General features: G+C 43.2%; 2 protein-coding genes across 4 annotated transcripts; one reads left to right on the top strand and one right to left on the bottom strand.

Moving 5' to 3' along the window:
• The first annotated feature begins 4,208 nt into the window (after positions 1–4,208).
• Positions 4,209–13,051, top strand: LOC311121243 (tissue factor-like). 3 transcript variants are annotated; one of them, XR_014612250.1, is made up of 7 exons: positions 4,209–4,449; positions 6,530–6,644; positions 7,297–7,490; positions 8,231–8,415; positions 8,742–8,916; positions 10,770–11,292; positions 12,286–13,051. XR_014612250.1 is itself a non-coding variant. In XM_084195758.1 (6 exons), exons 1-6 carry the CDS (start codon positions 4,377–4,379, stop codon positions 10,913–10,915), a joined length of 888 nt encoding a protein of 295 aa, XP_084051884.1. In that variant the 5' UTR covers positions 4,209–4,376; the 3' UTR covers positions 10,916–12,114. The 3 variants fall into 3 exon arrangements, 2 of the variants coding, with proteins under 2 accessions (XP_084051884.1, XP_084051885.1); XM_084195758.1 differs by lacking the exon at positions 12,286–13,051 and having other exon boundaries at positions 10,770–12,114; XM_084195759.1 differs by lacking the exon at positions 12,286–13,051 and having other exon boundaries at positions 6,536–6,644; positions 10,770–12,113.
• LOC311121241 (tartrate-resistant acid phosphatase type 5-like) lies at positions 12,760–17,766 on the bottom strand. The gene is made up of 6 exons (XM_084195756.1): positions 17,514–17,766; positions 17,143–17,333; positions 16,089–16,216; positions 15,655–15,846; positions 13,758–13,905; positions 12,760–13,620 (listed from the first exon to the last, which is right to left on the bottom strand). The coding sequence occupies exons 1-6, from the start codon at positions 17,584–17,586 to the stop codon at positions 13,357–13,359; spliced, it is 996 nt and encodes a 331-aa protein (XP_084051882.1). The 5' UTR covers positions 17,587–17,766; the 3' UTR covers positions 12,760–13,356.
• Positions 17,767–20,733: the final 2,967 nt, after the last annotated feature.

Here is a 20,733-nt window from a genome sequence, read left to right as displayed (position 1 = left end):
CACCGTCTCCAGCGGTGCATCAAGACCCTCTATGTCATCCACAAGTGTGACCACCGTCTCCACCGGTGCATCAAGACCCTCTATGTCATCCACAAGTGTGACTACCGTCTCCACCGGTGCATCAAGACCCTCTACGTCATCCACAAGTGTGACCACCGTCTCCACCGGTGCATCAAGACCCTCTACGTCATCCACAAGTGTGACCACCGTCTCCACCGGTGCATCAAGACCCTCTACGTCATCCACAAGTGTGACCACCGTCTCCAGCGGTGCATCAAGACCCTCTACGTCATCCACAAGTGTGACTACCGTCTCCACCGGTGCATCAAGACCCTCTACGTCATCCACAAGTGTGACCACCGTCTCCACCGGTGCATCAAGACCCTCTACGTCATCCACAAGTGTGACCACCGTCTCCACCGGTGCATCAAGACCCTCTACGTCATCCACAAGTGTGACCACCGTCTCCACCGGTGCATCAAGACCCTCTACGTCATCCACAAGTGTGACCACCGTCTCCAGCGGTGCAGCGAGACCCTCTACGTCATCCACAAGTGTGACCACCGTCTCCAGCGGTGCAGCGAGACCCTCTACGTCATCCACAAGTGTGTCTACCGTCTCCACCGGTGCATCAAGACCCTCTACGTCATCCACAAGTGTGACCACCGTCTCCAGCGGTGCAGCGAGACCCTCTACGTCATCCACAAGTGTGACTACCGTCTCCACCGGTGCATCAAGACCCTCTATGTCATCCACAAGTGTGACCACCGTCTCCAGCGGTGCAGCGAGACCCTCTACGTCATCCACAAGTGTGACCACCATCTCCAGCGGTGCAGCGAGACCCTCTACGTCATCCACAAGTGTGACCACCGTCTCCAGCGGTGCAGCGAGACCCTCTACGTCATCCACAAGTGTGACTACCGTCTCCACCGGTGCATCAAGACCCTCTACGTCATCCACAAGTGTGACCACCGTCTCCAGCGGTGCAGCGAGACCCTCTACGTCATCCACAAGTGTGACCACCGTCTCCAGCGGTGCAGCGAGACCCTCTGTCATCTACTAGTGTGACCACCACTGGTACAGCGAGACTCTCTGTCATCCACAAGTATGACCACCACCGGTGCAGCCAAGGAGGAAGATGATGAAATGGAGGAAGCACCTCTGGATCTAGGACCCGGTGAGATTATTATGATCCTGACGGAAGTGACCACTGACGACCTCGTTAAAACAGGATGTGAGCGTGGAGACAAACGGGGAGAGACAGGAAGAGGAACAACGTCACACCAGGCGTCGGAGGAGGTACCAGCCCCCCAGATCCACTCAACTCATTTCAGCAGAGGCTCCTCCGAGCCGTTGAGAGGGATGCAGCCCAACCTGATGCGCACAGGAAGGAGGATGAAGAGACCCTCTTTGCCATGAGCCTGGTGCCAAACCTGAAGAGGCTGCCTCAGCAAAGAAAAGCGGCAGTCAAGGTTAAAATTCATCAGCTGCTTTTCGAAGCCGAGTTCAATGGTTGGTTTATTTTTTCTCCACAACACAGGTAGTGTCATAAGTATTGTGACAGTGAAGTCAAGTCATTTTTACAGTATACTCATGTAGGCTAATTGGTATTTCAGATCAAATGATCAATATGAGGCAAATGTATAGCTGTTGTTTCTGGGTTAGAAAATATCCTAAAACAACAGTTTGCTGTCTAAATATTTGCCTGTCATATTCATCTTTTGATCTGAAATACAAATTCCATGAGTAAACAGCAAGAATTACCAACTTTAAATAAAATAAAATTGTATTTGTCACATGCGCCGAATACAACAGGTGAAATGCTTACTTACAAGCCCTTAACCAACAATGCAGTTTTAAGAAAGAATACCTACAAAAAATAAAAGTAACAAATAATTAAAGAGCAGCAGTAAAATAACAGTAGGGAGGCTATATACAGGGGGTACCGGTACAGAGTCAATGTGCGTGGGGCACCGGTTAGTCAAGGTAATTGAGGTAATATGTACATGTAGGTAGAGTTATTAAAGTGACTATGCATAGATAATAAACAGAGAGTAGCAGAAGCGTAAAATGCAAATAGTCTGGGTAGCCATTTGATTAGCAGTTCAGGAGTCTTATAGCTTGGGGGTAGAAGCTGTTTAGAAGCCTCTTGGACCTAGACTTGGCGCTCCGGGAACCTGCTTGCCGTGCGGTAGCAGAGAGAACAGTCTATGACTAGGGTGGCTGGAGTCTTTGACAATTTTTAGGGCCTTCCTCTGGTATAGAGGTCCTGGATGGTTGTACAATTTTTACAAAACACATACCTGTCACGTTCTTTCCTGTACTTGAATACTTATTACATTCTAATGTTTTCATAGTCAGTTGTTTCATTTGTTTATTAATATCTCATTTAGACTTCATCTGTTTATTTCTTCCCTACACCTTTGCAGATCTAAGACAAGATGAAGGTAAAAGCCCATTCTCTTCCTAATTCGTTTTTATTTTACACCTGCATTTTGTCAGACCAGTGAAGATGGTGGTAAACTGTACTATTTGTATGGACCCCAGGTTACCTTTTCCCATTGTTATCATACTAACTGTATGTCGAATAACCTTAAATAGAGCTCCTGCTCACCTGATGCACCATGCCAGGTGTGTATAATACTGATGTTAATGGGAGAGGGAAGGGGTCTTTACGCCCACATTTCACTTAAATATTATAACTTCCAAATGAAGACAGACAATGAAACATAAAATAATCTGGGGGGAAAAAATGCTATTTTATGGACAACGGTGGATGGTTCTTAAAATAACCTTTGTGTTAGGGGGCTCTTAAAAGAGCCGCTTCACTCCACGGCATGCTGCCATGGGACTTCACCTGCTGTAGGTGTTCAGCTTCTCCCTCACCTGGAGTGCCTGTCTGGGGGCGTTGTTGGCACCTGCCCTGGTGACATCAGGTAGGTGACCATTTGGCGTGTCCATCTCCATCCGGAGCGGCTCCTGGGATGCCCTCCGCAGGTAGTTGTGGAGAACAAGTGGCCTTCACACAGGCATCGACATCTGAGGGGCTGAGGCCAAGCACTCTCCGAAACATTCTCCACCGGGCTGCCAGAATCCCAAAGGCGCATTCAACAACTAACCTTGCCCTGGACAGTCGTTTGTTGAAGATCCTTACAGGCTTTGGCAATGGCAGCTGGCGTCCAGCGTAGGGCCTCATGAGGTTGGGTCTCAAAGGGAAGGCCTCGTCGCCGACGAAGACGTGGGGGAACGGGTCCCAGGTCTTCAGCCCCAGGGAGTGATGCAGGGTGCCATCCTGAAGAGCCTGGCCGAAGGCAGAGTCCCGGTGGGTCCCGCCATCACTTCCCTTGCTGTTAGCACCAACATAGACGACACGGAAACAGTAGATGGCATCTACAACAGCCAAGAGTACAACGGAATATGTTCCCTTGTAGTTGTAGAATTGCGAACCCGAGCACGGTGGAGCCTGGATCACTACATGTTTACCGTCAATGGAGCCAAGACAGTTGGGGAAATTCCACCTCTCCAGGAACTCGGCAGTGATGGCCCTCCAGTCTTCCTCCTTGGGGACAGGAATGTATTCGCCGACCAGACAGTCCCAAATGGCTTGTGCCACAGAGGGGCCAATGCCTGCCACCGTGGACCGTCCAACTCGGACGCTGAATCCGATGGTTCTGTAGGAGTCCCCTGTCGCCAAGAATCTGAAATATAATTCAAAATAATTATCAATATTGTGTGTGACTTGAATTCCACCCACATATTCTATCTACTCATATAGCTACCTCATCACTGTTTATTATGCTCTACTAATTATATTGTAATACTCATCCATGTTTTTTCACTGGATGTGTGTGCAACAAAAATTCAACATTCACATTTTTCTACTTTCTGTCAAGTCTACGCATTCAATTTGATGCATACGTTCGATAAATCCAACCTATGCACCACACAGAACGCACTGCAAACGCAGCGTTCCATTGGAAATGAATGTACTTATGGTGTACCAAAACGCAATGAATGACACATCATTTTACCAGGCTACTTACAGGAAGCTATACACTAGCTGTTCCAGATACAGTAGGCTACGATGTTTTTGTAATCACAAAAAGTTAAGCAAGTCGCATACACTAAACTCTCAGAAGCCCATCCCACAAACTAAAACCCGGACACTCCTTATTTGGTCGATACAAGCGTCTTTTTTATTGCTAGACAGCACCTTAAGCACTGACAATAGCTGGCCAAGACAAGGGGTTTGAATTCAATCAGAGGTGGATCGCGAAGGACTTACACCGTTCGTTTCAGTGGAGCTCCGAGACGCGCGTCGTTTCACTTCTACCTCTACTGGATTACTGTTTTACGCTGACCTGTTTGGATATAACATGTTGAACATGGAAAGGAAAACGTTTTGTAGGAGATTGTGTGCTGTACTATTCTTTACAAACTGTGTTTCAGGTGAGTCAAAAACACCACGGGCAATTCAAATCTAGGCTAGCCTACAATACTAAAAGCTGGACACTAGACAAATAGTATAGACGGGGTTTAGCTGAAAACAATGCACACGCGTCAATGGGGCAGAAGTCCATGTGTTGTTGTGATTCAGGATGGTCAGTGACCGTGTTTACATGCGCACAGTATCCCGGAGTGAAGCTCAAATCCCGTTTAATAGCGAATATCCCGCTTAAGGTTTTATTCGGGATAAACTGTTTACATACACCTTTGATATCCGCTCACGAGTATCCCTGTACCATAAATAAAAAAATACTCCTAATTTAAATTCATGTGGGGATAAATGTAATAGTAACTGAAATCTGACTGACTGTAGTCCTATAACCTCTCACATGTAGCCTAATATAATATTAACTCCTGCAGAAATATGCATTTGTTGCAGTAAAATGGTACATCAAAGGTTAATTTTGTCTCGGGAACAGCAGCGGATAAATATTTTTTTACATCTACATTTTAGTCATTTAGCAGACGCTCTTATCCAGAGCGACTTACAGTAGAGTGCATACATTTTCATATATATATATATAATTTTCGTATGATTTCTTTCTTTCAGCATCTCTTGAGAAAATGCGAATGTGAGTGGAACATGTTGTTATCTTTGACACTGTTGTGCAAGTAGACAGTATTTCAACCACATACAATATGTACCCAAGATAAACTGAAGTCTTATCAGAAACGTGTTTCATAGTTCTCAGATTTTCATTCCCTTAAAACTGATCAAACTGATAACATTTGGACATTTCGCACAGGACCAGTCTTTCCACTGTTTTGGAGTTATTGCATTTTTTCCCGGTCCCTAAATGAAACAGACAACTTTAGCAGCGTTAACTACATTACTAATGCACTCATTCTATCGAAGTAAGACATTATTCTGCTGAGCACTACTTTATTTAGTCTTCTGAGGAAACAAGTTATGACAGAAGAGAAGATGCATGTATCTAACTATAGTTGACAAACAATGTCCTACCGAATGTCGGAAATTATATTATGGCCTACCAAATGTCGGAAAATATAAGCAGAAACTTTTCTAAATTAGGGGTGAAAGTAGCCTAATTAAGTAGGCTATAAGGTCCAGTACAGAGTATCAGCTAAACAAATGATTATTATGGAACTTTTATGGTGGATTGAACTGCTCAGGTAGTCTACTTTTTGAAGTAATTTGTTTGCCAATCAGATGAAAACATCATCACAAGACACTCATGATATGCGAAACTGAATAATAACGGGATATTGGTGTGCATGTAAACGTGGTCAATGACAAGAAGCTGCCATGTGGAGAATCAGGTGGCTCGTTTCACATCGTTTTATCTTGTTCTTGGTACCAGGTATTGTTTGAGGTGTTTCGACTGATGTCATGTCTATGCTAATATGTCTAAAATTCGCTAGCTAGCTAACTAACAACTGCAACAATGTATTTGAGAGACAACAAGTGCTCATCGTGCACATGTATTTAGGTTTTCAATAAACATTTGTAGACTAAATATAGTTGACATGTTGTCAACAACCTAAGCCAACCCTGTCTGTTTTGCCCCGTAGTTGCTCACCGTCGGTTTCGTTGCTGAACAACCCACGGGTCTATTTGGATAAATCACATACTGCATTTAAAAGCCACAATGTCCCAAGTGTTTTGTTGGCAACTTCTTGGATCAGCCTGGCTTAGGACAGGCACTATCCCCTGTGACCCTCTCATGCAAAGACACACTGTCCTAATTATTTCAGTTTCACTCATTGTCATTGTCTAACATTACATGTAGTTAACTGATCTCGTTCTTCATGTAGTTAACTGATCTCGTTCTTCATGTAGTTAACTGATCTCGTTCTTCATGTAGTTAACTGATATTGTTCATGTAGTTAACTGATATCGTTCTTCATGTAGGTAACTGATCTCGTTCTTCATGTAGGTAACTGATCTTGTTCTTCATGTAGTTAACTGATATTGTTCTTCATGTAGTTAACTGATCATGTTCTTCATGTAGTTAACTGATATTGTTCTTCATGTAGTTAACTGATCTTGTTCTTCATGTAGGCCTAGGTAACTATCCCAAGGCACAGAACGTTTCCTGGTTATCTATCAACTTCAAAACACTGCTTATGTGGGATCCTAAACCTTCCAACTATTCATACACTGTTGAATATTCTGTGTAAGTAAATCATTTACATGCTGATATTACAGTTTATTGCACTTACAGGAAGACCGAACAAGTGCAATCATTCCATTAAATTGCCAAGTAGTGTATTTATTTGCCACTTCAATTATTATTAAATGAAAATGGAAAAATCTCAGTTTCCTACATATCAGGTAATTACGAAATGCTACATTACTTCCTACTTCTATTCATGAAATGAAATGAAATGTCTCCATGAAATATAAAAAAGACGGTGCCTATAATCCCATGATCACGGGAGGTCGGCACTAACCTATTCTTCCCAGACTCAGTCTCTGATCTTGAAGAGCCAGGTCGATGTGTTGGAGACTCCGTCTCTGATCTTGAAGAGCCAGGTCGATGTGTTGGAGGGCAGTAGGAGGGAGAAGAAATACTAATCTCTGTTTAATTGAAGTACAATGTGTGTGACGTGGTGCAATGAGTTCAAGATTATAACTCAAATTCAAAGATTACAATTTGGTACTTTCTTAGTGTTCAACTAAGCATTTCACTGTTAGTTTACACCCGTTGTCTACGAAGCATGTTACAAATACAACTTGATTTGATTTGAGATGCTAATCCAGACCTAACGCAACAAAACAAACATGTTTTGAAGATAATGATAACCCTACTATTACGTCTATTTCAGTATTGGTCAGATAAGAGAGTGGAACCAGCACTGTATCCGGACCATGGAGACTCAGTGTGACCTGTCCAACGCTCTGACTGACCTGAAGGCCACATACTCAGCTGATATCTTCTCAGAACCCCTACATAGAGTAAACTCTGACCTCACAGAGTTCCCCCACACCAGTTCGGAAGGGTTCACCCCTTACCAAGACAGTAGGTACTCCAGCAGTAACTGACTACAGTCATACAGTGACATATTTTCCACATAAATCATTGGGAAAAAGAGGGTTCTTCTATAAATCACTGGGAAAAAGAGGGTTCTACTATAAATCACTGGGAAAAAGAGGGTTCTACTATAAATCACTGGGAAAAGAGGGTTCTTCTATAAATCAATGGGAAAAGAGGGTTCTTCTATAAATCACTGGGAAAAAGAGGGTTCTACTATAAATCACTGGGAAAAGAGGGTTCTTCTATAAATCACTGGGAAAAGAGGGTTCTTCTATAAATCAATGGGAAAAGAGGGTTCTTCTATAAATCACTGAGAAAAGAGGGTTCTTCTATAAATCACTGGGGAAAAGAGGGTTCTTCTATAAATCACTGGGAAAAAGAGGGTTGTTCTTTAAATCATTGGGAAAAAGAGGGTTCTACTATAAATCACTGAGAAAAGAGGGTTCTTCTATAAATCACTGGGAAAAAGAGGGTTGTTCTTTAAATCATTGGGAAAAAGAGGGTTATTCTATAAATCACTGGAAAAAGAGGGTTATTTCTATAAATCACTGGAAAAAGAGGGTTCTTCTATAAATCACTGGGAAAAAGAGGGTTCTTCTATAAATCACTGGGAAAAAGAGGGTGTAACTTTCTTTAATTTGTAGTTCAACAGCATGCCAGTGTCACCAAGTGGCGCCAGGTGTGACAAGCAAGCATGTCAACCTCCGGTGTTATTTCCCTTCCAGCGCTTATTGGCAGACCTGAGTTCAAGATTGAGGTGAGCGAAGACAAGAGGAAGATCACCCTGTATGTAAAAGACCCTCCCATAGCCCTGTTCCACGAGCAGAACAAACTAAAGACCATGCGGGATGTCTTCGCTGATGAGCTGCAGTACAAAGTCACCTTTCGGAAAGCAACAAGCACGGGCAAGGTAAGCTCAAAGGGGAGGACAACAACAACACTAGAGAGTCATATTTACAGTTCCTCCGAGTACTCTAGGGCCCGGGGCCGAACCCAGTGAGATAGAGGACATGTCTCAATGGTGTAGGTTCCTCAAAGGAGCCAAGTCAAGGAATGTAATATGCAGTGGATGATAATGAGTTCGGCAAACGCTCACTTCTGATTATATTGCATGTGTGTCATTAATATATATATACTAGTTTAATGACATTACAACAGTATTGAACAAGTAATAGAAAATGAAAATACGGAAGAAGACACAATACAAGCCCTTCCTTTGTGTAATCGTCCCTCTAGAAAACAAAGATCTCTGCCAGCAGTGAGATAGAGCTAGACAGGAGGGATGTTGAGCCTGGGGTGAGTTACTGCTTCAACGTGCAGGCCTACATCCCCTCCCGCAGCGCAGACAAACAGCTGGGAGAGCTCAGTAAAAGACAGTGTTCACCAGGCGCCAATAAGTCCGTCTTTGAAGGTAAGGATACTAGCAATGCCAAGGTTGTGGGTTCAAGTCCCACAGGGATCACATGCTAATAATAAATGGATGCTGTCACTCACTTGTGTTCATTAAGGAAATGTGGCCCAGTGAATATCGAACACTTACAGTTGAAGTCGGAAGTTTACATACACCTTAGCCAAATACATTTAAACTCAGTTTTTCACAATTCCTGACATTTAATCCTAGTAAAAATTCCCTGCCTTAGGTCATTTAGGATCACCACTTTATTTTAAGAATATGAAATGTCAGAATAATAGTAGAGATAATGATTTATTTAATTATTTATTTCAGCTTTTATTTCTTTCATCACATTCCCAGTGGGTCAGAAGTTTACATACACTCAATTAGTATTTGGTAGCATTGCCTTTTAAATTGTTTAACTTGGGTCAAACATTTCGGGTAGCCTTCCACAAGCTTCCCACAATAAGTTGGGTGAATTTTGGCCCATTCCTCCTGACAGAGCTGGTGTAACTGAGTCAGGTTTGTAGGCCTCCTTGCTCGCACACGCTCTTTCAGTTCTGCCCACAAATGTTCTATAGGATGAGGTCAGGGCTTTGTGATGGCCACACTTTGTTGTCCTTAAGCCATTTTGCCACAACTTTGGAAGTATCCTTGGGGTCATTGTCTATTTGGAAGACCCATTTGCGACCAAGCTTTAACTTCCTGACTGATGTCTTGAGATGTTGCTTCAATATATCCACATAATTTTCCTTCCTCATGATGCCATCTATTTTGTGAAGTGCACCAGTCCCTCCTGCAGCAAAGCACCCCCACAGCATGATGCTGCCACCCCCGAGCTTCATGGTTGGGATGGTGTTCTTCGGCTTGCAAACATCCCCCTTTTTACTCCAAACACAACGATGGTCATTATGGCCAAACAGTTCTATTTTTGTTTCATCAGACCAGAGGACATTTCTCCAAAAAGTACAATCTTTGTCCCCATGTGCAGTTGCAGACCGTAGTCTGGCTTTTTTATGGCGGTTTTGGAGCAGTGGCTTCTTCCTTGCTGAGTGGCCTTTCAGGTTATGTTGATATAGGACTTGTTTTACTGTGGATATAGATACTTTTGTACCTGTTTCCTCCAGCATCTTCACAAGGTCCTTTGCTGTTGTTCTGGGATTGATTTGCACTTTCCGCACCAAAGTACGTTCATCTCTAGGAGACAGAACGCGTCTCCTTCCTGAGCAGTATGACGGCTGTGTGGTCCCATGGTGTTTATACTTGCGTACTATTGTTTGTACAGATGAACGTGGTACCTTCAGGCATTTGGAAATTGCTCCCAAGGATAAACCAGACTTGTGGAGGTCTACAATTTTATTTCTGAGGTCTTGGCTGATTTATTTTGATTTTCCCATGATGTCAAGCAAAGAGGCACTGAGTTTGAAGGTAGGCCTTGAAATACATCCACAGGTACACCTCCAATTGACTCAAATGTTTTTTGGAATTTTCCAAGCTGTTTAAAGGCACAGTCAACTTAGTGTATGTAAACTTCTGACCCACTGGAATTGTGATACAGTGAATTATAAGTGAAATAATCTGTCTGTAAACAATTGTTGGAAAAATGACTTGTGTCATGCACAAAGTGGATGTCCTAACCGACTTGCCAAAATGATAGTTTGTTAACAAGAAATTTGTGGTGTGGTTGAAAAACAAGTTTGAATGACTCCAACCTAAGTGTATCTCCTGTAAGTCGCTCTGGATAAGAGCGTCTGCTAAATGACTAAAATGTAAATGTAAACTTCCAGTTTTAGGTGCTTATCATTTCTCACAGTGTGTGTGTGAATCATCATGCTTCCCGATAACACTCCACTATCCCGTTTCCTCTCCAGAATTTGGGCTCGGTGTGATCGCTGGGTTCATCCTCCTTATCATTCTGATCATAGTAGTGGCTATCGTAGTCACAGTGGTGTGCTGCCAACGCACAAGGAAAGCCAACACAAGTGGAAAAGAGGGAGTCCCACTAAAAAGTGTGTAAAAATGTATCGTCGACACACAAGGTACAGCTGAACTGGACTTTGAAATGGAGGCTGCTGGGCAACATTCTTCTGTGAAATCGCACAGTGAATGTTTTACACATACTCTAGTGTATATTTTGTTTCCGTGCAATGATGCAAATATTCTCCTTTTTATTTATTAGCTTTTATAAACACTACCAACTGTTCAGATTTTGTTGTGTTTTATATCGTTTTTAAGTTGATATGATCTTTGGAAAAAATATAACTTGATTTTGGGAGACTGCTGAATACTAAATAATATGAAAATAATAATTAAGATGCTTAATGTATTATGTGTAGCCATTCTAGAAGTACTATTTGTGTATTAGGTTCTTTTAAGATGTATTTATGTTTTAGAGCAGGGATCATCAACTAGATCCAGGCTCTGTCGTAGCCAGCCGCGACCGGGAGACCCATGGGGCGGCGCACAATTGGCCCAGCGTCGTCCAGGGTAGGGGAGGGAATGGCTGGCAGGGATGTAGCTCAGTTGGTAGAGCATGGCGTTTGCAACGCCAGGGTTGTGGGTTCGATTCCCACAGGGGGCCAGTATGAAAAAAAAATTAAAAAAAAAAATGTATGCACTCACTAACTGTAAGTCACTCTGGATAAGAGCGTCTGCTAAATGACTAAAATGTAAATGTAAATTTTTTTTCTTGAGCGGAGGGTCGGGGGGCCGGAACATAATTACAAATAATTTGTAGACTGCAAATTGATCACAAGAAGCCCAAACAGTTATAATGTTTGACTAAAACATAATCATTTCCAACCTTGCTTACATTTGTATATGATCACGTCTCTATTATGCGTGGGAATACTGGGAACAGATTTCTTAAATTAAAATCACTTGGAGCTGATTTCCTGGTGTTTTTATATTCTATTAAGTCCACACAAAAAATTATTATTTTGCTCAGAAAACGTAGGGGGCCAAATAAAACCACCCGCAGGCCAAATTCGGCCCGCGGGCCACCAGTTGGAGATTCCCTGTTTTAGAGGTTTGAGGGATCAGTAAATAGATCTTGAATATATATTTATACCAAACAGTTTTAGGCAAATACTTAAAAGTAAAGGCCATAAACCATACATTTACATTTTACATTTTAGTCATTTAGCAGAGGCTCTTATCCAGAGCGACTTACAGTTAGTGAATACATATATATATATATATCTATATATATCTATATTTTTTTATACTGGCCCCCCATGGGAATCGAACCCACAACCCTGGCGTTGCAAACGCCATGCTCTATCAACTGAGCTACATCCCTGCCGGCCATTCCCTCCCCTACCCTGGACGACGCTGGGCCAATTGTGCACCACCCATGAGTCTCCCGGTCGCGGCCGGCTGCGACAGAGCCTGGATTCGAACCAGGATCTCTAGTGGCACAGTTAGCACTGCGATGCAGCGCCTTAGACCACTGCCACTCAGGAGCTCATACTTTATGGTCATGTTCACAGAGTATGCAATGTAGGTCAAGTCACCAAAAGTGCAAACATTTAGCATGCATAGAAAGGGTCCACCCTGATGGTCATTGTAAAGTAATGCATTACCTTCTCCATCCACATTACCTTGTATGCATCCTCCACGTGCACTGTTTAGCTAGCTCACTCGTTTACAATAGGAACAGTTTCCTCACCTGTCTGTGTTTTTAGTTAAATAAACAAACTATATAACATGAAAGATGTCGGGCTTTAAAATCTGTTTCAGCCATTTTGGCACAGTGACCTCACTGCCCAAACCCGACTCAACTGGTTTCAAGTGGCCAAGAGACGTCATGTGATCTGCTACTGCCATCTAGTGTACAAACTGGGAATCAGACAGGGGATATGCATTTTTATTTTTTATTATTTTTATTTTACCTTTATTTAACTAGGCAAGTCAGTTAAGAACAAATTCTTATTTACAATGACGGCCTACACCGGCCAAACCCGGACGATGCTGGGCCAATTGTGCGCCGCCCTATGGGACTCCCAATCACGGCCAGTTGTGATACAGCCTGGAATCGAACCAGGGGGTCTGTAGTGACGCCTCAAGCACTGAGATGCAGTGCCTTAGACCGCTGCGCCACTCGGGAGCAATTTACATCAATGGATGGGGACCCCCCCCGCCCCCCCCCCCCCCCCCCCGAAGAAATTAAATAAAAAGGTTAATTTCTGTATTTTTGGCCTGCTGTACCTTGACCTTTGTAGGAGTCACCATCGTTTCTGACACCTTTATCAGTTCCTACCATTCCAACAGTACTAAGCATGTGTTTTGTAGGACTTACAGTTCTGAAACCGAAATGTACTTTATGAGGGGTAGTATACAATATGCGTTGTTTTAGTCAACAATGTGAGAGTTTAAGAGGTTAAAAACAGTCAGTATATTAGGCCTGTATTAGTTTATTGTTAAGTATCCCGTATTGGTAGTTCGTGATGTTCGCGTTCACCGTGATGCCTCTGTCTGTGTCAGACTTTTGCGTTTTGCCAGCGCTGTTTGATAAACACATCTCCCGTCAGTCTGAATGTAGCTGACAGTCATATTGTTCCCGGTGACCACAAAGTAAGCGAATCCTCCGGACGTACGGTTGACGGCGTTGGAGAACCATTGCCACGACGACGGGAAGCTGTCGATGTTGTTGGTGGACGCGTCTGCAAAGTTCCCGCTACCGCTGACCACGTAGGAACTCCCATCATCCTCTCTGATAAACTGGCGAGAGAGTAAGGGTCAACAGCAGTTGTTCAATAAGTGAATGTGAAATGGTAACATTTTGTCTATTCAAACTGTAACTTTGAACCCATGTTATAGAATGTAAATGTATGGTGATAACATGCATGATAACCCACCTGTATGCTGTGGTCATGTCCACTCAGGTAGACTGTGACATCATACTTCTTCAGCAGGGGACGTAGTCTGTCCACAAGACACTTTGTAGGACCATGATGACCAATGGACCACACAGGATAGTGACCAGCCACTACAATGAACTCTGACCTGGGAGAGAAGGACAGACAAGACTGTGTTAGCCACCTGAGCTCTAAAGCCGACGGCGTTGTCTTCAGGGAGCTAGCACAAGTCTTCCAAGTCTCAGGCAAGGTTACTCATCATGCGCGTGTGGTTCATCATGGTTACAGGAGTATCTATTCCTCATTCAGTAACAGTTGAGGAATGTGTGTGTAGCAGTGTGAAGGTATTTCTTGATTAAAAGAGTGATGAGAGTGGAGGAGTCTAAAAGAGGGGTCTAGTCAGTCAGGGATCTCTAAAAGAGGGGCGTGGTCAGTCAGGGATCTCTAAAAGAGGGGTGTGGTCAATCAGGGATCTCTAAAAGAGGGGTGTGGTCAGTCAGGGATCTCTAAAAGAGGGGTGTGGTCAGTCAGGTATCTCTAAAAGAGGGGTGTGGTCAGTCAGGTATCTCTAAAAGCGGGGTGTGGTCAGTCAGGTATCTCTAAAAGAGGGGTGTGGTCAGTCAGGTATCTCTAAAAGAGGGGTGTGGTCAGTCAGGAATCTCTAAAAGAGGGGCGTGGTCAGTCAGGGATCTCTAAAAGAGGGGTGTGGTCAGTCAGGTATCTCTAAAAGAGGGGTGTGGTCAGTCAGGAATCTCTAAAAGAGGGGCGTGGTCAGTCAGGGATCTCTAAAAGAGGGGCGTGGTCAGTCAGGGATCTCTAAAAGAGGGGTGTGGTCAGTCAGGGATCTCTAAAAGAGGGGCGTGGTCAGTCAGGGATCTCTAAAAGAGGGGTGTGGTCAGTCAGGGATCTCTAAAAGAGGGGTGTGGTCAGTCAGGTATCTCTAAAAGAGGGGCGTGGTCAGTCAGGTATCTCTAAAAGAGGGGCGTGGTCAGTCATGTATCTCTAAAAGAGGGGCGTGGTCAGTCAGGTATCTCTAAAAGAGGGGTGTGGTCAGTCAGGTATCTCTAAAAGAGGGGTGTGGTCAGTCAGGAATCTCTAAAAGAGGGGCGTGGTCAATCAGGGATCTCTAAAAGAGGGGCGTGGTCAGTCAGGAATCTCTAAAAGAGGGGCGTGGTCAGTCATGTATCTCTAAAAGAGGGGCGTGGTCAGTCAGGTATCTCTAAAAGAGGGGTGTGGTCAGTCAGGGATCTCTAAAAGAGGGGTGTGGTCAGTCAGGTATCTCTAAAAGAGGGGCGTGGTCAGTCAGGTATCTCTAAAAGAGGGGCGTGGTCAGTCATGTATCTCTAAAAGAGGGGCGTGGTCAGTCAGGTATCTCTAAAAGAGGGGTGTGGTCAGTCAGGTATCTCTAAAAGAGGGGTGTGGTCAGTCAGGAATCTCTAAAAGAGGGGCGTGGTCAATCAGGGATCTCTAAAAGAGGGGTGTGGTCAGTCAGGAATCTCTAAAAGAGGGTCGTGGTCAATCAGGGATCTCTACAAACATTAAAAGAGGGGTGTGGCCAGTCAGGGATCTCTTCATGCTCGGAAATCTTCACATTATTCTCCCGAGGCTCAAACGACAACTTGTCAGATCAAATACTTTTATTTTCCTCAACCTTGAACAACCTTGAATCCATCCTTTATTTACTCACAGAACAAGTTGCTGTTTCACTACAAAGGTTTCACTGATGTACTTTAATGAGAGGCTGTGTTTGACCTGTTGTATTTTTAGGGCCAGTTTCTCAAACCCATATTAAGCATAGTCCTGGACCAAAAAAAAACAGGGTCAAATCTCCATTAAACTTTCTAGACCAGGACTATGCTTAATCTGGGTCCAGTAAAACTGTACCATGTGGACTTACTTGCTGTTTGCCAGTCTGGAGTTGATCCAGTCTAACTGCTTGGCAGCAGCCTCCGGGTCCTCCTCTCCTTTGGGCTGGGTCCCCTCATAGGTGTTCCCACACAGCACCACGGTGTCAACCATCAGGACGGTCACCGACACGTTACTCTGAGGAACCTTGAACTGGAGCTCATAGTAAAGCTCCGGGAACCTCCTGAGGTAACGAGGACGAGAGAACAACAGAGAAGTCATGGCCCTGTTCGTGTGGCTCAGTTGCTAAGAGTGTGGCGCTAGCAAATCAAAAAAGGTTGTGGGTTCAATTCCCGCATGGGATCACATATTCAAAATGTATGCACGATTTGGATGAAAGCATCTGCTAATTGGCATATGAATGTTGTATTCAGGATGTGTGGCGTAAAAAAACAAACAATTAAAGATCTTTACTAAGATGCTCACCATCTCTTCGATCTGTTGGAGTAAGCGATCTGAGCGGACACGTTTTTAACGTGGTCATGGTTTCCTGCCACCAGGTACCATGGGACGTCAACCAGCGAGGATTGAGAGAAGACATCCTCAAAGGTATTCTGCAGGAGGAAAACAAAAAAGGTAATTACCAACCCAGGAAAATTACTGAAGGGTGAAAAACTAGAGAGATTTGATATATAACATATCAATATTTATGTTATACTGTATAACATTCTGTGTGCTGCAACACTAGGATAATCACAACGCTCTGAAGAAATAGTTGATCTACAATATGCTACCACAAGAGGGCGTAATGCTTCACTTTATTTCAGAAAAAGAGAATCATGTGGCTCTAGGACTGAGAAGAGAAAAGTGCCCTCTTCACTAATACGAGAACAATGTGATCTGAACACAGCTCCGTCTGTCAGTCTGTGTTACGTCCCTGTATATACTCGACTAACCACATTCTCTCTGTCACAAAGCTGGCTGGCTAGAAACAGGGAACAACTGTGACTCCATGACTCGGCACTTCTCATGTCAACGCATATTTCACAAACAATCTGTTACACAGAATGGAGCATTAGATATTTAGTTTTGCTCTCTTGCCATTTTCAAAGTCCTTCAGTATGACTGTTGTATGCGTGTTCTAGATTCACATTATTCACAATGCCACACACGAGATGTAGGTTAGATATGTTGAGATGTTAAGTTAGAATCTAACTGCCTATGGTAAGATATGATGTTTACTAACTGTTGTCAGAACAGTTGCTGAGTTTGTCATCACAATAATGGTTTGCTGTTGTGTGGTGTTTCAACCCAAGCCTGTGGCTGCGTTTACACAGGTAGCACAATACTGATCTTTTGCCAATAATTGGTCTTTAGAACAATCAGATCAGATCATTTGCCAATAATTGGTCTTTAGAACAATCAGATCAGATCTTTTGCCAATAATCACGCAAAAGATCAGAATTGGGCTGCCTGTGTAAACGCAGCCTATGCGTTGCAGTGTGAACAGTGTGGCAGAGCGACTGTAGTGTGAAGTGACCTTGAAGCGGTGGTCATCCACGTCCTCCACTCCGCTGTAGTAGAAATGGTCCCCCAGACTGAGTACAAAGTCCAGTCCCTGAGTCTGGGCCGCCCAGGAGAGCTCTTTGGCGATAGCCTGCTCATGAGGGGTGTAGTAGGGGAAGAATGGGAGGCCTCCCCAGTCCCCCAGCCCGACGAACCGCAGCGATGCTATCGAACAGGTGACACAAACACAGCAGACCAATCACATTGTTATTTTACTTTCTATTTCATACCATCTTAAAAAATTAGGCTTTGGTACGTTGACATTACAGTCTGAATTCAAAAATGGATATTAGGAAACAGGATGAAGGTGACTTACAGATAACAGTGATCGATAGAAAACTGTACCTTGTTCCAGTGGCTGGCAGCGTGGACAGAATGCATTTACGCAAACCAATAGCAGCAGATGAAGCCTGTCCATTCCCCCAAGATGGAGAGGTGTGGACTTACTAACAAGGACAATGATCGGTGGAGCAGTCAGTCAATGTGTTGCATGCTGTAACAGAAACAATCTTTCTTTATGGTTCTCTTGAGAACTGTTCATCGAGAGGAAGCAGTGTTGTGGTTTCAGAATAACTTCCTGCATTGAGCCATCCGAGATGAAATGACTCAGAACAACAGCTGATTGGCTAAGCAGTGTACACATCTATACACTCTACAAACAGGAACTTTGAGTTTCCTTTTAAAACTAGATGCGGTTCACACTAGAAACCAATTTAAGTGATCAAATTAGCATTCAATTGGGGTGTAATAAGAATACAATAGTATATTTGGAATGTAAATCATTTAGCTACATATATGAATATTACAATTACATGAAAACAAGACATTTAGTATAAAAATAAATAAAAAACAGAACTTCGATTTTGTTTTCACCTTAACACCTGACTTAATCTATAGCCCGACTATAAAGCTTCTCTTAGTATGTCTCTTTATCTAATGATTAACATGGTCAGGCCACATCACGTGTGTACTTTGGTTCTACGCCCCAAAAGTCTGTAGTGGATATATGTAGATCCAATGACCTTTCACCCAGGAAGTCCGAGAGGCGTACCAATAAAGGGAATGCTCAAGGCAAAGCTTTTTTTTTTTTTTACAACTCAGGTAAATTGTTTTTACAACTCTGCGCCAAGGTTCAAATAAGGAATTGGGAAAGTCCTAGCTACATTATGGATACATTATTATACATTATCCCTCCCTCCCTCCCTCCCTCATAGTGTTACCTACCTATGTAGCTCCCTCCCCCATAGTGTTACCTATCTACAGTTGAAGTCTGAAGTTTAAATACACTTAGGTTGGAGTCATTGAAACTCATTTTTCAACCACTCCACACATTTCTTGTTAACAAACTATAGTTTTGGCAAGTCGGTTAGGACATCTACTTTGTGCATGACACAAGTAATTTTTCCAACAATTGTTTACAGATTATTTCACTTATAATTCACTGTATCACAATTCCAGTGGGTCAGAAGTTTACATACACTAAGTTGACTGTGCCTTTAAACTGCTTGGAAAATTCCAGAAAATGATGTCTTGGCTTTAGAAGCTTCTGATAGGCTAATTGACAACATTTGAGTCAATTGGAGGTGTACCTGTGGATGTATTTCAAGGCCTACCTTCAAACTCAGTGCCTCTTTGCTTGACATCATGGGAAAATCAAAATAAATCAGCCAAGACCTCAGAAATAAAATTGTAGACCTCCACAAGTCTGGTTCATCCTTGGGAGCAATTTCCAAACGCCTGAAAGTACCATGTTCATCTTTACAAACAATACTACGCAGGTATAAACACCATGGGACCACGCAGCCGTCATACCGCTCAGGAAGGAGACGCGTTCTGTCTGCTAGAGATCAACGTACTTTGGTGCGAAAAGTGCAAATCAATCCGAGAACTACAGCAAAGGACCTTGTGAAGATGCTGGAGGAAACAGGTACAAAAGCATCTATATTCAGAGGTAAACGCGTCCTATATCGACATAACCGGAAAGGCCGCTCAGCAAGGAAGAAGCCACTGCTCCAAAACCGCCATAAAAAAGCCAGACTACGGTTTGCAACTGCACATGGGGACAAAGATCGTACTTTTTGGAGAAATGTCCTCTGGTCTGATGAAACAAAAATAGAACTGTTTGGCCATAATGACCATCGTTATGTTTGGAGGAAAAAGGGGGTTGCTTGCAAGCCGAAGAACACCATCCCAACCGTGAAGCACGGGGGTGGCAGCATCATGCTGTGGGGGTGCTTTGCTGCAGGAGGGACTGGTGCACTTCACAAAATAGATGGCATCATGAGGAAGGAAAATTATGTGGATATATTGAAGCACATCTCATGACATCAGTCAGGAAGTTAAAGCTTGGTCACAAATGGGTCTTCCAAATGGACAATGACCCCAAGCATACTTCCAAAGTTGTGTTGAAATGGCTTAAGGACAACAAAGTCAAGGTATTGGAGTGGCCATCACAAAGCCCTGACCTCAATCCTATAGAAAATGTGTGGGCAGAACTGAAAAAGCGTGTGCGAGCAAGGAGGCCTACAAACCTGACTCAGTTACACCAGCTCTGTCAGGAGGAATGGGCCAAAATTCACCCAATTTATTGTGGGAAGCTTGTGGAAGGCTACCCGAAATGTTTGACCCAAGTTAAACAATTTAAAGGCAATGCTACCAAATACTAATTGAGTGTATGTAAACTTCTGACCCACTGGGAATGTGATGAAAAAAATAAAAGCTTAAAATAAATAATTCTCTCTACTATTATTCTGACATTTTACATTCTTAAAATAAAGTGGTGATCCTAACTGACCTAAGACAGGGAATTTTTACTAGGATTAAATGTCAGGAATTGTGAAAAACTGAGTTTAAATGTATTTGGCTAAGGTGTATGTAAACTTCCGACTTCAACTGTGTGTGTATGTACAGTTGAAGTCGGAGGTTTACATACACCTTAGCCAAATACATTTAAACTCAGTTTTTCACAATTCCTGACATTTAATCCTAGTAAAAATTCCCTGTCTTAGGTCAGTTAGGATCACCACTTTATTTTAAGAATGTAAAATGTCAGAATAATAGTAGAGAGAATTATTTATTTAAGCATTTATTTAATCACATTCCCACTCTATTAGTGTTTGGTAGCATTGCCTTTAAATTGTTTAACTTGGGTCAAACGTTTCGGGTAGCCTTCCACAAGCTTCCCACAATAAGTTGGGTGAATTTTGGCCCATTCCTCCTGACAGAGCTGGTGTAACTGAGTCAGGTTTGTAGGCCTCCTTGCTCGCACACGCTTTTTCAGTTCTGCCCACACATTTTCTATAGGATTGAGGTCAGGGCTTTGTGATGGCCACTCCAATACCTTGACTTTGTTGTCTTTAAGCCATTTACCTCCCTCTGTAGCTCAGCTGGTAGAGCACGGCGCTTGTAACACCAAGGTAGTGGGTTCGATCCCCGGGACCACCCATACACAAAAAAATAAAATAATGTATGCACGCATGACTGTAAGTCGCTTTGGATAAAAGTGTCTGCTAAATGGCATATTATAATATTGTTACATTTACATTTTAGTCATTTAGCAGACGCT

Source organism: Coregonus lavaretus (genome assembly GCF_964263955.1).
Source record: "Coregonus lavaretus genome assembly, contig: HAP1_SCAFFOLD_337, whole genome shotgun sequence".
In the NCBI taxonomy this organism is placed as follows: domain Eukaryota; kingdom Metazoa; phylum Chordata; class Actinopteri; order Salmoniformes; family Salmonidae; genus Coregonus; species Coregonus lavaretus.
The sequence above is the reverse complement of the archived record's forward strand: the minus strand, read 5'-3'. Positions and strand labels throughout refer to the sequence as shown.

Excerpts from the sequence above, each read along its gene's own strand:
- LOC311121243 (XM_084195758.1), top strand. The coding sequence starts at position 4,377 with ATGTTGAACATGGAAAGGAAAACGTTTTGTAGGAGATTGTGTGCTGTA. Across the intron at positions 4,450-6,529 it reads CTTTACAAACTGTGTTTCAG|GCCTAGGTAACTATCCCAAG; the intron begins GTGAGTCAAAAA and ends TTCTTCATGTAG. Across the intron at positions 8,416-8,741 it reads AAGCAACAAGCACGGGCAAG|AAAACAAAGATCTCTGCCAG; the intron begins GTAAGCTCAAAG and ends TCGTCCCTCTAG.
- LOC311121241 (XM_084195756.1), bottom strand. The coding sequence starts at position 17,586 with ATGGACAGGCTTCATCTGCTGCTATTGGTTTGCGTAAATGCATTCTGT. Across the intron at positions 16,217-17,142 it reads TGGATGACCACCGCTTCAAG|AATACCTTTGAGGATGTCTT; the intron begins GTCACTTCACAC and ends TTCCTCCTGCAG. Across the intron at positions 13,621-13,757 it reads GACATGACCACAGCATACAG|TTTATCAGAGAGGATGATGG; the intron begins GTGGGTTATCAT and ends CTCTCTCGCCAG.